This window comes from Diplotaxodon limnothrissa, linkage group LG14, assembly GCF_057381915.1.
Source record: "Diplotaxodon limnothrissa isolate DT_005_m linkage group LG14, D_limnothrissa_male_GT1.1, whole genome shotgun sequence".
Taxonomy (NCBI): domain Eukaryota; kingdom Metazoa; phylum Chordata; class Actinopteri; order Cichliformes; family Cichlidae; genus Diplotaxodon; species Diplotaxodon limnothrissa.
Window position 1 is genome coordinate 37,492,788 of NC_140609.1, and position 15,383 is coordinate 37,508,170.

General features: G+C 42.4%; 1 protein-coding gene and 1 non-coding gene across 2 annotated transcripts in view; both read right to left on the reverse strand.

The window, feature by feature from the left end:
* map4k1 (mitogen-activated protein kinase kinase kinase kinase 1) overlaps positions 1 to 12,533 on the reverse strand; it is a 51,575-nt gene extending 39,042 nt beyond the window's left edge. Inside the window, exons 1-2 of the mRNA XM_085370448.1 lie at positions 12,452 to 12,533; positions 9,898 to 10,016 (exon numbers count right to left, since the gene is read on the reverse strand). Of these exons, the coding sequence (XP_085226574.1) occupies positions 9,898 to 10,016; positions 12,452 to 12,533 (201 nt within the window). The remainder of the gene's footprint in view (positions 1 to 9,897; positions 10,017 to 12,451) is intronic.
* A 1,924-nt stretch (positions 12,534 to 14,457) lies between these two features.
* On the reverse strand, positions 14,458 to 14,622 carry LOC146619369 (U1 spliceosomal RNA). Its single transcript, XR_014906804.1, has one exon. It is a non-coding gene; the product is annotated as a U1 spliceosomal RNA (small nuclear RNA).
* Positions 14,623 to 15,383: the final 761 nt, after the last annotated feature.

The following is a 15,383-nucleotide window of genomic DNA, read 5'->3' on the forward strand; positions in this document are numbered from 1 at the left end:
ATATCTGTGCATGGGTGTTTTTGTGTGAGCGTGTGTCCACATGTGAAGGAAGGGCAATTATGCAAATATCTCCCTCCCTGTAAAACAGAACAAGGTCACAGAACTGACCTGTTTAGAGGAAGTGTGCTCACTCTACAGATAAACTGCTTTGCATAGGTTACAGTTTTACAGCGCATGGCATGAACTGCTGAACAGCTCGACTCTGAAATGCTCCATATCCACCAAAACTGGCACATGAAAAAAAACAGTCCACACATGGGCTGAAGCAGGTGGCCGAGAGCGACTCTGAGAAACTCTGAAGCCTCAACTTACCTTCTGTAAAGCGTATCCGTGCAGGATGTTGCTAATGTGCCATATTTTAATATAGATTTTGTTTAAAAAACAAAAAAAACATGCATCACAGCTTAAATACTTCAAAGAGCTCATACTCATGGAGGCACAGATAAATACAAGCCAGTGTAGGTGGAGCAAGAGATCATTATCTAAAGAAATAAAACTAAAAACTCACAATAACATTTGAACTCCAAGGACCCACAAAGTCATTAAAGTCTTTTTTTTATATCGCTTACAAAAGCAACACGATGCACAGTGACCAAAATGATCTGCATCCTCTTCACTCTAATCACCGACGAGCTCGCAATGGTCCATCACCGTGACAACCTCAGATGATTTTATAACTCAGCATTTGCAGAGCTAAATATCTCCAATGAGATAGACGGATGAGATAGCTAAATGCTTATTTTTCTCTTTTTGTGCACCTCAGCAAACCACAGCACACGATAATCAAAGACAGTGAAGAAAGTTTCTTGGTTGGAGTTGGGGGATGGATTAAAAAGTCCAAAAGCTGAAAACCCCAGAGTCCCGATCTCGACAGATTTAAATGTCACAGTAAGCTGTCTGCACCGGCACTAAGTGTTGGTGGTAAACGTTCTGCAAATCAGAGCTGTGTAAACACAATCTGTGGGTTCAGACAAACATAACTTGTTGCTAACAGATTAACTCAAATCAGCCTTTAAGAAGCTCTGTCTGGCTTCAAATTCTCATAAATGAGTCGCTTGTTGTTCCGAGCGCTGAATGGAGCTTTGCTGTTCTGTGACTTACACTGAGCAGTACAAAAGAAGGCGCATAGTCCACTCAGATCACTCTATCACTCATGTGAGCCGTCACTGGAGAGACTTAGGTAACTTTTCCATCTCAGGTGTGACCTGAGGAAAGTCCCAGACAATCCTTGGTAACACATGCACCTACACAGGAGCCCGCGTGTTCATTCAAAGCACGGAATTACACCGAAGGAAGTCAAAATTCACTCAAAATGTATCCATTTTTTAAAAACCCGCACTTAATCACATCCATATATGTGTAGACGGACGCCTGTGAAGTCGACACAGTTGCAAGAAATGTATGAAAGGCTTGCTCTGTGAACGCGGCTCCATCCGCTGTGACATTTGACAATGTTTATAACACACCTATGATAGCATACAAAAGAGCAATTAGATGAGTATGTACGTTTTTGCATGATTCCCTGATTACAGACTCCTTCTTCACCTTCCTACACTCGTATTCTGAGTGTATTTTTTGCCACAGAGAGATAAAACACATGTATCAAAGTTAAAAGATGATATTTACTGATAGCACAATTATTTTTACTGTCATTCAAATTTTCTGCAGCTTTGGTGTCGTTATCGGGAAATTTCTTTTGCCACAATAATCCTGCGGTGAAAGCTGATATAATGCCAACTCTAAATACCGCCCAACTCGTTAACATACAGCGACAAACGACTCAGACATAATTAGCGATCAGAAGCAGACGTACTACACTGGCAACGCGTTTGGCTCTCATTTCCTGCCACTTTTAATCAGGTTGATTTTTTAAGCCTAATCTAAACAAATGAAACTGAATATTTTGTGATACTTGCTGGGCCGTCGGGCTTGTAATCCGCTGGTTTAAACCCTGGCTGCTGAGATCAAATTAACAACTACTTGTGGACCATTTGTGCTCTAGAATCAGAGTCCTGGGCCTCAACCACAACAACTCTGAATGCTGCAGCTGGTTTCTCAAATACAAGTCTCGCTGCTGTTTTTATTTCTGGAGTGCAGCTGTGGCAGGAACCACTCCTCTTTCTGTAACCTTACACTGCAAATAAAAACAGCTCAAATGATCTGTGGATTCCTTCGAAAAACAGGAAGGATTGCTTTTGGAACGCCAGGTGACATCACATGCAAAACTACATGAAATTGCAAGTGACGGGGTAACAACACAAGTTCCACTGAGAGAAAGAGGATGAGATGTTTAACCTGAACATTTCTTTAAACTGAACCTTTACAGCAACATTCAAGGCCAAAGCCTGTTAACCAACTTCTCCCCACTGTGTGAAAATATGGGTTTAACCCTGCGAAACCTTCACTGCTGCTCAGAAATGGGAATGAACTCTGCCGCAGGCGAAGAAGAATCAACATAAAACCAAATATTTCAGATGATGTATTATTGAAGCTTGGCTTTGTGGTTGGAGAAACCGTGATATTGTTTACCTTAAATATCAAGCCACAAACTGAAAATGTGTGGTGTGTGTGTGCAGGAATATACAATGTACCATATTAAGTTCAGACCTCACCTTCCTGCTCCTGCTTCAGGTTAAAGTCTGACTTAAATGACTTAAAATGAGACTTTTTAAGGACAGACTTTTAAACATAGGGAGAAACTTCAACTACAACTCAGAGGTGTGATTGTGTAGACGCCCCGTCAGAGTCGAGGATGATGTTAGAGTGCACTTGAAGCACCTGAAGCACCTGAAACACCTTTTAGTAGCTCTGAAAGCTTGAGCCCCGTTTGTTGGCGTTTGATGACATCAGAGGATCTTTAACTCTGGAATTCGTGGTACTTGTACTACAATTCAGAGTTTACACTAACTTCTCTATTAGATGGAGTAAAACTGCCAAAAAAATAGTTATCGACAAGAATACTTTCACTTCTTGTAAAACCACTTCCTCCAGCACAATAGAAGATGCACTTAAGTTGTGATTGCAGTAAACCATTGAAACTAAATTCCATCACACCTATGTTCTTCTAAACTCACAGAGAAGACGTTCACAGCGAGCAAAGCACCGCGTGCTCAGCCTGAGATCCCCCCCCCCCCTTTTTTTTTTGCTGCTGTACATTAAAGTGCAGGGACGGGAAGCGGAGAAGTGAGCGACTTGTAAAACAGGCAGAAGTAAGACATGCTTGACTTGAGATGCGAGAAGCCAGTGGAGCAAAAACCTCCTTTAGACTCAGCTTTACATTTTCCACTTCTTTCTTCAAACAGTTTAAAGATACTCATGATCTCTTGAAAGGTGAAAGGTTTCTTAAAATACAAGTAAGAATTGAATAAACCTGATTTAAGCGAACATGTACATGTAGCGGCAGTACAAAGCAGCTGACCTTGTAAACCTCCCCGTAGGTTCCTCCTCCGACTCTCAGCAGGATCTCAAAATCGTCCTGAGGGTTCTTGGTGGAGATATCCAGAGCTGCCCTCTGATGGAAATCCATTTTGCTGTTCGATGTCACTAAAAATCCTCCTCAGACATGTCACACAGTCTGTCTCACACACTCACACACACACAGCAGCATCTACATAGAAACCTGAGAAGCGAAGAAGACGCGAGCTGCTGAGGAAAGGCGCTCGGACTCTCTCTTTGTCTGACTTGTCACTCAGCTGCTGCCACACACACTCACACACCTTCCTGTTTCTCTTTCTTAGCCTGCTGTCGGTCCTCCCTGCCTCTGTCACTCCCTCCTTCCTCTCATCTCTCTCAGACTATTTTTTTTCTCAGCTCATTTGCATAATCCAATTTATTTCCTGTTACTTGTATCGTGCATGTGTCAGAGAGAGAGACTTTCAGAGACAGCTTTACAAAGATCTGTGTGAGTGTGTGCGTTTGTGTGTGTGTGTGTGTGTGTGCGCGCGCGCACATGAGAACCTGCTTCTGCATGTGTGTGGCTTGTAGCTGATTAATTGCAGTTGAGTTGGTTGGGGTTTTCAGAGCGAGTTTCAGTCTCAGGTTCACGCCTACTGAAGTGTGTGTGTGTGTGTGTGTGTGTGTGTGTGTGTGTGTGTGTGTGTGTGTGTGTGTTGCTCTGCAAGAAAAGTCACTCTTGCTAGGAGCTCCCTGTCAGCTTCCTGTTCATATCCTGTTCAAATAAAGGGGTACAACATCCTGTTAACAACTAAAAAAATCATTTTAATTCTTAATTTTTTACAATCACCAGAATCCACGGGATTCAAATTCGTCTTTTTTTTTAACCATTAGAGCATTTTTAGTGAGAGGTGTAAGAGATATAATTGGAATGAATGATGTGGTTTCATCATGGTTGCTGGTGCTTATCTGCAGCACCTTAACGCACCGCAGCAATGGCACAAAATGAACCTGAGAGAGAAGGAGGGCATTAAACAACTACTTTGCTGTTTGTTTAAATGTCTGACTAGTGAAAAAAATAACTAATTAATCCAGTATTCAAAAATTAAGAAACAGTAAAAACTGGGCACAGTCTAATGGAAACCAGTAATCGCATGCTTCCATGGGCAGGCCTTATTTTAAATGTGGCTGACACTGAGTGTGGCTAACTTTAGCGGTGCTAGCAGCATGTTAGCATTGACAATCACGAGCAGCACAGTGTAGCTTTGCGTGGATGAGCGGTTAAATGTTTAAATGTTTAACCACCATGGTCTTTTTTGTAGGTCACAGTCCTCCAGAGCTGAGGCTTTACTTTACCTGTTTACATCTTCCTGCCATGGAGTGACAGAGAGCGCTAACCTCTCCGAAACAGCAGACCTGGTGAAGACTAGTGAGAGCAGCGCCGGTTAATCATCCAGTCGACTTAGCCACACATGCCTTGTTAAACAACTGCACCTTTTTTTTTTAAACAGCTGCCAATTAAAAAGTCAAGAATTGGAGGAAACGGGGACGAGTCATCTATTTGGTACCATGAAGGTCTTAACCCATTTACCTCCATCACATCCACCACATCCACCCATCCACTTATCCAGTTCAGGGTCACAAGTGGGGGGAACCCGAAGTCAACCCCTGTTGACTTGCTGTTGGAGGGCTGAGACATAGAGACAAATACCTAGTAACACTCACATTAACATCTAAGGTCACCAGTTAACCTAACCTCATGCTTGTTTGTGGGAGGAAGCTGGAGTGATCGGAGATACCTGAAGCAAACGCCATAGAAAGGCCACAAACTGGATTCAAACCCAGGACCGGCAGGCTGTATGTAAGAGATGGATGTAGCATCACGATGTCACCCACTGGTTTGTGAAGTGCTGCTTTTCAAGCTTCGAGCTGAGTGTTTTTAATGCAGCCATTGGGTGAAAAAGTGGTTAGCCTTACATTTTGCTCATAAAACTTCAGCCTTCTGCTAATTCCTCTTACTCTTCAAATTGAGCTTTATTTAATGTTTCAACCCATTTTGTCAAGAAGAAGATAACTGAAGTTGCCAAATGTAAGTCTACCCCACGAAATTTACTATCTGGGGCTCTTTGGGGCCTCATTCATCCCTGGACTGCCTCATGAGCGCCCCCTAAGGATCTGGAAGTCCACAGAGCCAGAGCTTCACGTTCTCTGCTATCGTTTTCGTTTCCTGGAACTTGTTAGTTCCGTCTTCCTAATGATATCACATATTTTTTTTATTGTGCCCTTACCCTCATACTTCCCAGTTACCCTCAGTTTAGTTCTCAGTCAGCTCTCAATTTCTAGCCCAACTTGACCTCTGAGTTTTTGGATAGTTCAGGGGTTATCTGTGTGCACGCGTGCACGCGTGTGTAATCTTACCAGATTTTTTAGCCTGATTGTACCCGCTCCTTGTCCCCTGTGTGCCTTCCCTTTAGTTTTTATGTGCATGAGCACATAAAGCTGTGGGGGGGTTTTTGGATTTCACCACAGCTTCTTGCATTTGTGTCCTCCTCTCTGTACTGACTCGTTACACGGTAAACACACAAAAATATCTTGCAGTCATGAAAACAGGAAACATGCTAATTAGATTTTATCCATTGCTTCCTATTTCACACTATTTTTTTCTGCATTTGCTGCAAACGGTTGTTGTTGCAGGATATTTAAAGTTTCGTCACCTTCTTTTAAATCAAGAGACCTGCGCACAGATGCGACACCCCTCATGCAGGACCCTGCTTGGAGAAGCACCGATCTAAAGCGAGCCGCCATCATCAGAAGCTACTATTTAGATTTAAAAGAAAACAAAGCAGCTCAGCACGTGTTAGTCGTTAAAAGGTTAATCAAAACAGCAAATCTGAAAGACAGACAACATCTGTCTTGCCATCGTATAACGATACCATCTTCATCTTTTGACATTTATTCCCCCTCCTTCCTCAGCTCAGCAGACGACCCAGCGGCCTGCCCACACTCTCGTTTCAGCACCCACATGTGACAGACTCAGCAGAGGCCAATTAACCTCAACTAACTGCCTCAACCTCAACTGAGCCTTAGGAGCAGGACTGACGGGGTTACTGATAAAGCTGAGGTTACTGATCAAAATAAGAATATTAGACTCCTTTAAGAGCTCAGGTGCTCAAGTGATCAAAAATGTCACATTCTCAGTTTTACTTCAAATGTCTGAACGGTTTAATAATAAGGTCCAAAATCCAAACATGTGCAATAAACCCCAGAACTTGGGACTTCTGGTTGTTGTTGTTTTGAGTCAGTATGTGTGTATTTATGGCTCCTCTCTCCTCTTTGTCATTGCTGCATCATCTGGTTTGCTCCTGTTAGGACGTCTTCATCAAACCCCGCATGTTCTTCACGTCCTCTGACCGTTCTTCAAATTATTTTTAGATATTCTTAGATTTGTTGAATGTGCTGCCTCATGCTTATTAATTAGAAAATCAATTTAATAAGCTATGTTTCAAAATGTTATGTCATTTCAACAAAGTTCCAGGTGTACTAGCATAAACACAGACTATCACTGGGCTTCATCACAAAGACGCATCAACATATCCTGACATTTACCTGCTGATTACGCTCAGCTCCACACTTTGATTTTCTCTGATTAGTTCAGCAGATATCTTCAAATCCAAGGAAAAACTTTCCCAGGTGGCTATGAGAAGCCAAACCTGGAACACATTAACTTATTATTACACTTTAGATAAATCTCATTAGCCATTTGACAATTCAAGACCCAGTCTGACTCTGGCACGTAATTTTTAAGATATAAACTACTGAGCGTACATACTGATTTTGATTTGAAATAAAAGTTTCCAATGTGGATTATGTGGATCAGCTGGAGGTCCAGATGCATCTCTCAGGTCTTTGTTGGACTTTTTTTCCTATTTCTTAAGAACATGACTTTGAGATACTGTTCATCTGCTCTAGATAGTTTTTTAGACCTAGCACTTCTTCTTTTGCCTTCCACTTTTCCACTTTCCTCATTTTTTTGGACCGACCCCACACTGTGCAAATATTTTGGGCTCTTAGCTCATTGGGAATCCCCTTATTATGCAAATTTACTATTTTATGTGTGTAAAACTAACATTTTGAAAGACCTTCGGGAAGCCTTGTAGAACCAGTTTAAAGTGTGGCGTTGAGAAAAAGGAAATGAGGGGTGGCTCATGACTTTTGCACAGTATTGCACGTGATCGTAACGTTTGGTGAATCTTAATGTCAAATCCCACACGTCTGAGCGAGCAGTTGTGAACCTGAAGAGTCTGAAATCACTGTGAAGCGTCTTTGCACCATGCACGTATGTTTCTTAGGTACTTGTGTAGCAGCAGAGGCAGAACGTTTGTTTCAGAGGGTGAGCAGCTGCTACGCTTTACGTGCGACTGTACAACGTTTTCATCGCTTGTCCCATGTAGAGATCAGCTCGTGTTTAGAGAAGTCAACAGGCGCGAGTCTGACATGAAACATGTTGCTCAGAACCAGACGTGTTAATACGTCGTTGTCGAAAGTCAAAGAGCAGCTGAAATAACAGCCATGTTTCTGCAGTTACTGAGACGGCGAACGGCGTAAATAAGTTAAGGAAACGCCCACGTAAGGTCATCCCAGCGAACATTCGTCCTTCATGCGATCAGTGCTGAAACCATCTGAAAATTTCAGAATTAGTGACGAGCCAGCGATTCCTCAGACTAACACACGGTTTGTTGAGATCTCAAGTCAAGTCAAGCAGCTTTACTGCCATTTCAACCATGCGCAGTGGTCCAGCACACAGTGAAACAAAACAACCTTCCTCCAAGATCATGGTGCTACATGTGACAGACGATCAACACAGGGCTACATAAAGTGCAAGTGTGCAAGAATTGCAACAAGAAAAACCAAAGACAGTGCAACAGCTGACAGAACAGAACGATACAGTGCAACAGAAATGTGCAAAAGACTGTGCAAAAACTAACTCGGTGTGTGTGTGTGTGTGAGATTCTGCAGATAAATGCTTGCTAGTGATGTGTATGAATCGATGTGTGTGTGTGTGTGTGTGTGTGTGTGTGTGTGTGTGTGAGATTCTGCAGATAAATGCTTGCTAGTGATGTGTATGAATCGATGTGTGTGTGTTTCAGTCCAGTCACTGAGTGTTCAGGAAGGGCCCTGATGCTCCGGTACCTCACTGCCAGAAGGCAGCAGGTTGAGGAGTGTGTGTGGGGTGTGTGGGGTCCTCGCCAACGCCGGTGGCTTTGTGGATGCAGCCGGTGCGATAAGTGTCTGTGATGGAGGCACGAGAGGCTCCAATGATCTTCTCAGCTGTTCGCACTATTTGTTTATCCTACTCCTGGATGGACTCGTGGTGCTGCTCAACCAAACGGTATGGAGGTGCTAAAAAAGAATCATTCCTCAGCTTGCAGAGCTGCGCGGCTGTTATTTCAAATGTTGCTGAAAGTTGAGCACACTAAAGAGTAACAATGATCTGTTTCTGTATTTCCAAAGTTTCTGTAAATGAACGATTAACAGCTTAGGTGTTGGGGATGAAAATAACCTGAAAGTTTCTTTTGTCACATTTCTGAGTTTCTATTGAATCATTTCCTGTTTTATTTTGTATTATTAGTCACTTTAATCTCAGGTTTATTTCCTGTCTTTCGTTGTATTTTTCCTTTAGTACTTAAAACTATTCAGGTTCACTTGTTTTTTTGTCACTCCTGTTTTCAATTAGACTCTCAGTATATACACTCACCTGCCACTATATTAGGGATGCCTGGGTAATACCACGTTGGGCCCTTTTTTGTCCCTTGATTCTTTCCTTAATTTGACAAAGTGCTGGAAACTTATTCATGAGCTGCACAATGATGCAAACCTCCTGTTAAAACATGCCAGCAGTGCCCTACTGGACTGAGATCACTCAGTGCAGACTGTGGTGACTGTGGAGGCTGTTTGACCAGTATAATGACCAACAAACCAGTTTGATCTTTGAATATGAAAATAAGCTTGAATGACAACCAATGAGAAGTTAAAGAAAACAGAAATACGGTGAAGCACAAGGTGCAGCTAATGAGGGCGGGTCCATCAATCACAAAGGAGGGAAAACACAGGACAACTTAACTAACCAAAATAAACAGGAAGTGAGTAACACAGACACAAAGCACCCAAACATGAAAAAAAACCCCTCAAATTCTAAACAGGACCTGACATCACGGCATAAAAAGGGACCAGACGGATTATTTTTGACGGTCCAAAAACCAAAAGGCGGAACATCTACTTAAGTTGAGCCTCGTCTTCTCTGAAACAGTGAGCATGTGGGTGGGTGGGAGGTTTGGGGAGCTGCTCACTCATGCAGTGAACACAGCAGAGACAGAAGATGGTGGGGGAGGACGACAACGTGCATGAAAAATCACCGTGCAAGAGTTAAAGAGCGTGGCTAAGCCGTGATTCAACTTAAATTTCTCTGCTCGGAGAGAAAGCTGGAAGCAAAAGACTTTTTCTTACGTTTTCCTCGCATGTTGTGCAGCATTGTTCTCTGAATACTTGCTGCTGCCTCACCCAGGGAACACAGAGAGACACAGATGTCATCTGAAGCAGCAGGAACTCTGTCTGCAGATGTTTTTCTGTATAAAAAGAATACAAGAAGTGGTTGGGCGTAGCAATGAAAGCGCAAAATTGAAGCATCACAAACTGGTTTATCTTTATGCATTAAAAAACCAAACCAAAACATCCAATAACGCTCAACAATTAAATGTTTGTGCACAGCTCACTCTCATACTGATGCTAAAAAGCTAGTTTATAGCTTCATCTCAAGAAGGTTTGAATCTTGCAAAGTCTCATTGCATGACTGAGTCAAAAATGTTCCTAATGATCGGACACAAGTTTAATAATGAACGTCAGCAGCTCATCCGGCTCATGCTTCATCACAGCTCACAGGTTAGCGTAACGTGGGAAGTGCAGAAAGAAAGTGACACTGGGTTGCTTTGTGCAAAGAGTTAAACAGATAAAGGATGCGGTGGCCTTGAGCAGGTTAGTGTGCATCTTACACGAGAACCTGGCCGCCGCTGTGGGAGGAGCGGCGATTCAAAAGCAAACTTTGAACCTTGCTGTTCTTCTCGCTCTATGGTTAATTAGCATGTCTGTCTCTCTGTGGGCTTTTACAAGTTTCAACTTTTTAAAAAATTCCATTTCTGCATTTATTTTTTATAAACCATAGACTATATAAATATATATCTGAGGGTCTGTGGTGTCCACATTGTAAAGCGTCGACATTAGTGTCTGAGCTGCTGTTTGCTGGGTTTTTTAGACCCACCAGTGAATATATTTATATGAGAGAGTGGAGCTCCAACCTATCAACTAATGATAGCAAGCTTTGTTAGATGCACATATCAGCTGATTTGTCCTAATAGCTCCATACATCAAATTTCTATAATATCACTGTTGGAAGGAATCAACTAAAAGTGGGTGGACAGAACTTTAAAATAATGTATTTATGGAGCTCAAGTGTCCCTTTGGACCATAAAAATTGAATGCAGATCGGAAACCTTCTAAAAATGGGAAGATTGAAACTCGGTGAACCACGGGCCAAAAATACTCTTACACCAGCGTGTTTATTTCTGCTGTCTGGGTGGAATCTGCGTCTGTGAGTCTGCGGCGTCCGGCTCACTTTGGAGACATCCTCTGGTGGCTGTTAGAGGAACTGCAGTTTTTGGCACTTCTGTGTCGGCTTCATTTGTGAGGTTGAGGCTGACACAGATATGCACTCGTGTTTTTGTCTTTGCAGTCTCACTCTGGCTTATATTTATATTTTATCTATGCCATCTTTCAGCTTTAGACAGGCCATCTTTGCAGCGGTTACCACGATCGCCTCACAGCAAGAACATTTCTGACTTTTAACACGTTGGTTGTCTGAGGTCTGTTTCCTCCTGTGCCCTCTGGTTTCCTCCCACAGTCCAAAAACGTTCATGTGTGATTAACTGGCTGTTCTGTTGTATTCATGTTTACATGTGCTACAGAAATCCCACTCCGTACTGTATTCTAGGGCTGCCACGATTAGTCGACTAGTCACGATTACGTCGACTATCAAAATCGTCGACGACTGATTTAATAGTCGACGCGTCGTTTGAAGCTTTGTAAGATCACAAAAGACGCAGGAATAATAGCAGGATTTAAGAGTGTAATAACGGACTGAAACAGAAGATGGCAGCACTGCATGTACAAGGATGCCAGCTGCCGTTAAACCCCGAAGAAGAAGAAGTAGCTCCGTCCCAGCGCAGCCCAGCTCTGTTGTCAACAATGGCGGCAGCTAGTTAGTTTTTATATTACTCTTATTATTCTTTCCGGGTCACAAAATAAACGTTTAACATATTTTCAGGCGAGAATGTAGCTGTGTAAACCTCAAATATCTGCTCAGTTTATCAAGACACCGCATATTTTCAAAAGCGCTCCGACGTTTTCGGAGACGTCTGTTACCCACTAGCTCGATAGCTAGCCGGGGGCTAGGCTAACTAGAGCCGTGAGAACACCGGACTCCCGGCAAATCGTTTTCAAACCCACTGCCGTCACTTAGCTTAAAATGTTATTGTTTGGCTTTTTTTTAGTATTTTATTTGTTCCTGAGTAAATCGGTTTGGCTGAGATTAAAGTTATAGTTTTTACACAGCTGAATAAACATCAAGCAGACAGCTGATTATCAGAAGTGTGAGATGCTCCAGAATTTACTCCGGTGTCCTGTTATATTTTAGATAGCAAGGAGTTTATTAAACTTCACCGAAACAATCTGCAAACTTCATTAAACTTTAATAAACTATCATCTTGTCTTTATTTTTAATTAGCACTTAACTTAAACACTTAAAGCTGCAAGCTAATGATAGTTATATAAGAGCAGATGCTGCTGGTGCAATAAGCTGTACGCTGTATGTCCAATGGATGATGATGTGATTAGTCGACTAATCGCAAAAATAATCGGTGACTAGTCGACTATCAAAATAATCGTTTGTGGCAGCCCTACTGTATTCACATGCATTTTAGCCACTTTTCCCCAGCTGCGATTCACCCACCTGGAGCTTTGCCTCCTCCAGCAGGTTCTGGCTTCTGACCTCCATGCTGAGATATACAGAGGACAAATCGACTGTTTTTCATTGTGGTCAAATGTCAGGCAGCGTAAAGTGCACAGGGGACATTTGCGTTTTTAACAGCTTAGGGTGACAGAGGTGGCGTGAAAGGCATATGCCAGAGATCCAATGATTAGATAAAGAAGGCTGACAGCACAACACACCACTGAATGTCTGAACTTCTTTAACAACACAACAAATAACTATTATGGTACATGGGCTGGTTCTTTATACGCTTTATACAGCATGCCTGCTACATTTCTATGGTCCCTGCTAACATGGGTGAACTGCATGTACCAAATAACAAACACCTGTAGCTCATCTGCTAACATAGACAGCCATTTGCAAATGACATCATCGGATACATCATCAGCGCTCCAGATAAAGGTGGCGTGGCTACGTTTCAGCTGGCTGCAGGAGGGAGTGTCGTCATATCATCACCCTGACATGTCAAAAAATACTGATTTTAGCAATCAGCAAATCATGTAAGGACGCTAAACAAAGGTATGCAACATTTTCTCGACCCGAACAACTTGTCTGCAAACACTTGCACGTTAAAAAGGTTTTACTGTGAAGGCAAACACTCACTTTTCAGTTTCACTACTGCTCACGGAGAAGTTGGCGAGTGTTTGCAGACAAGTTGGCGTCCTGCATGCAAACTACTCAGAACCGCAACAATGTGCAACCAAAGCTAACACAAGGATTCCCTGCCAACCAGGGAATACACATTTACCCAATCGTAGGTCTTTCAGCGACCACTCAGACTGGAGGGTCGTCTCCAGACCTGTGTGACTAAGGTCTTAATTTTTGACCCTACAACTTCACACACCCAAAATGACGTGTCATGATGAGTCACATGACAGCAAAACCTCAATAGATAACATTTATTTTTAACAGTAAAAAACAACACAGAGCAGCAAATAACAGCATAGCTACGAAACAGGAAATCTGCAGCTTTGTCACATCCACCTCAACTTTGAGGTGACTGCCTCAGAGCTCTTTGTTTTTAAACTTATATACATGTTTCACTTCCAAAGAGCACTTTGAACAATAAGAATCTGAATCCAGTGAGCACTCCTACAGAAATACTAACTTTAAATACTGAATGTGGCCAGGCACTGCATTTAAAAGATAACAAACACACGCGACCCTGATTTAAATCCACCAGACAGGCCACCTGGAGTCCAATATCTGAGAACAATATCTGCAAAGTTAAAAGTGACACTCGTCTAGATGATGAAGCTGTAAATCCTTACCATTTAGTTATATGTTACTAACAGTTAGTTAATCCAATTCTTCCTACTGTATATTACTGTATACTGTCTGTGAAGGTTCTCAGTCATCCAGGTCATCGTAGTCTAAGGAGCTTGGAAAGAAAAGCGTCTGGACTTCTTTGAGTTGCTTGAAGATGTTTCACCTCTCATCCGAGAAGCTTCTTCAGTTCTAAGGGTCAAATGGTGGAGAGTCCTAATCATAATCCTCTACCTAATCATATTTAGGTAGAGGATCAGGGGTCCTTTGTCCCTCTTTGGGGGGGAAAACTCCCACTGGGTTTAAATCTGGGACTCTCCACCATTTGGCCCTTAGAATTGAAGAAGCTTCTCGGATGAGAGGTGAAACATCTTCAAGCAACTCAAAGAAGTCCAGACGCTTTTCTTTCCAAGCTCCTTAGATTACTGTATACTAGTATTCTTATTGTATATATTGTTCCTCTGTCTCTCTTGCTGCGTTGAGCATGTGTATGACAAAGTAATTTCCCTCGGGATAAAGTTCTTCTTATCTTATCTGTGACGTCTCTGAACATTTACAGAGCTCTACCGGCCTCTAGCGGAGAAACGAGGAAACTGCACGCTACTCCATATCAGTCATATCATCTTCATATACACATGTTAAATGACCTGGTTCTTCATAATAAGCGTAAATGTCGCCACAATTTCCTTTCAACATATGATTAGGGGAGAGCGCGAACGCAGTCCCCCACTATCAAAAATTATGCAGTCGAGATTCCCACATTTGGGGAATTCGCAGGCTTTCAGCAAAGCCAGAGTGCAATGGCTGAACCTCGACCTGAGAGAACCACCTTCTTGATCATGGTATCTCTCCTACCAGGTAAGTATGAGTTCTCCAGCTCACGCATAGGGAAGTGTTTCACACACAAACCGTGCACACTCACGGTGCTCACAATCTCACAATCAACACAAACACAGTCTGTAGGAAGCTGGGACTATACACTATTTATATATACACATGAAGCAGTTTCCAACAGAGCCCCATAAGGTTATTTAGCTTTACAAATACCGGGAGAATTTCCCATCATGCATTGCTGCATCTGCGCAACAAGAGCTAGCTGAAAGATAACTTTTTTCATCCATTTAACCTCCTTAAATCCACCAACAGACCACCAGGAAGTTCAGCTAACTCAAAGGTCAAGCACGCTGCTAAACGAGTTTGTCTGATACTCGGGGAAAAGAGGATAAATGCAAAGGTTTTCGAGTTGAAGCACAGTGACTTCCGGTCTTTTCGTTAACTGCTGCTAGGCAACCAACAGTCTCCCGCTACGGTCTCGGAGTATGAACAGCGCTGCTCACGAAAACACGTCTGTGAACATGTCCGAGTGCAACAAACAACCAGAAAACAATCCAAATAAAAACACTCTAAAAATTTACTCATTAACAACGACTGAATTCACTCAGAGCAAATTTTTTGCTTTGGCGGGAGTTTATTACCTGCTAAAGACAGCAAAATCACGCGGGTCCGGCGCACATGCACGTGTTAGTACACGTGCTATAGAGTATAAATATACTATAAATTATAGTTTAGTTTAATAAACCAGAATATTTTTATATAAGAGTTGGCAGGTCGTCTTGTAATCGGAAGG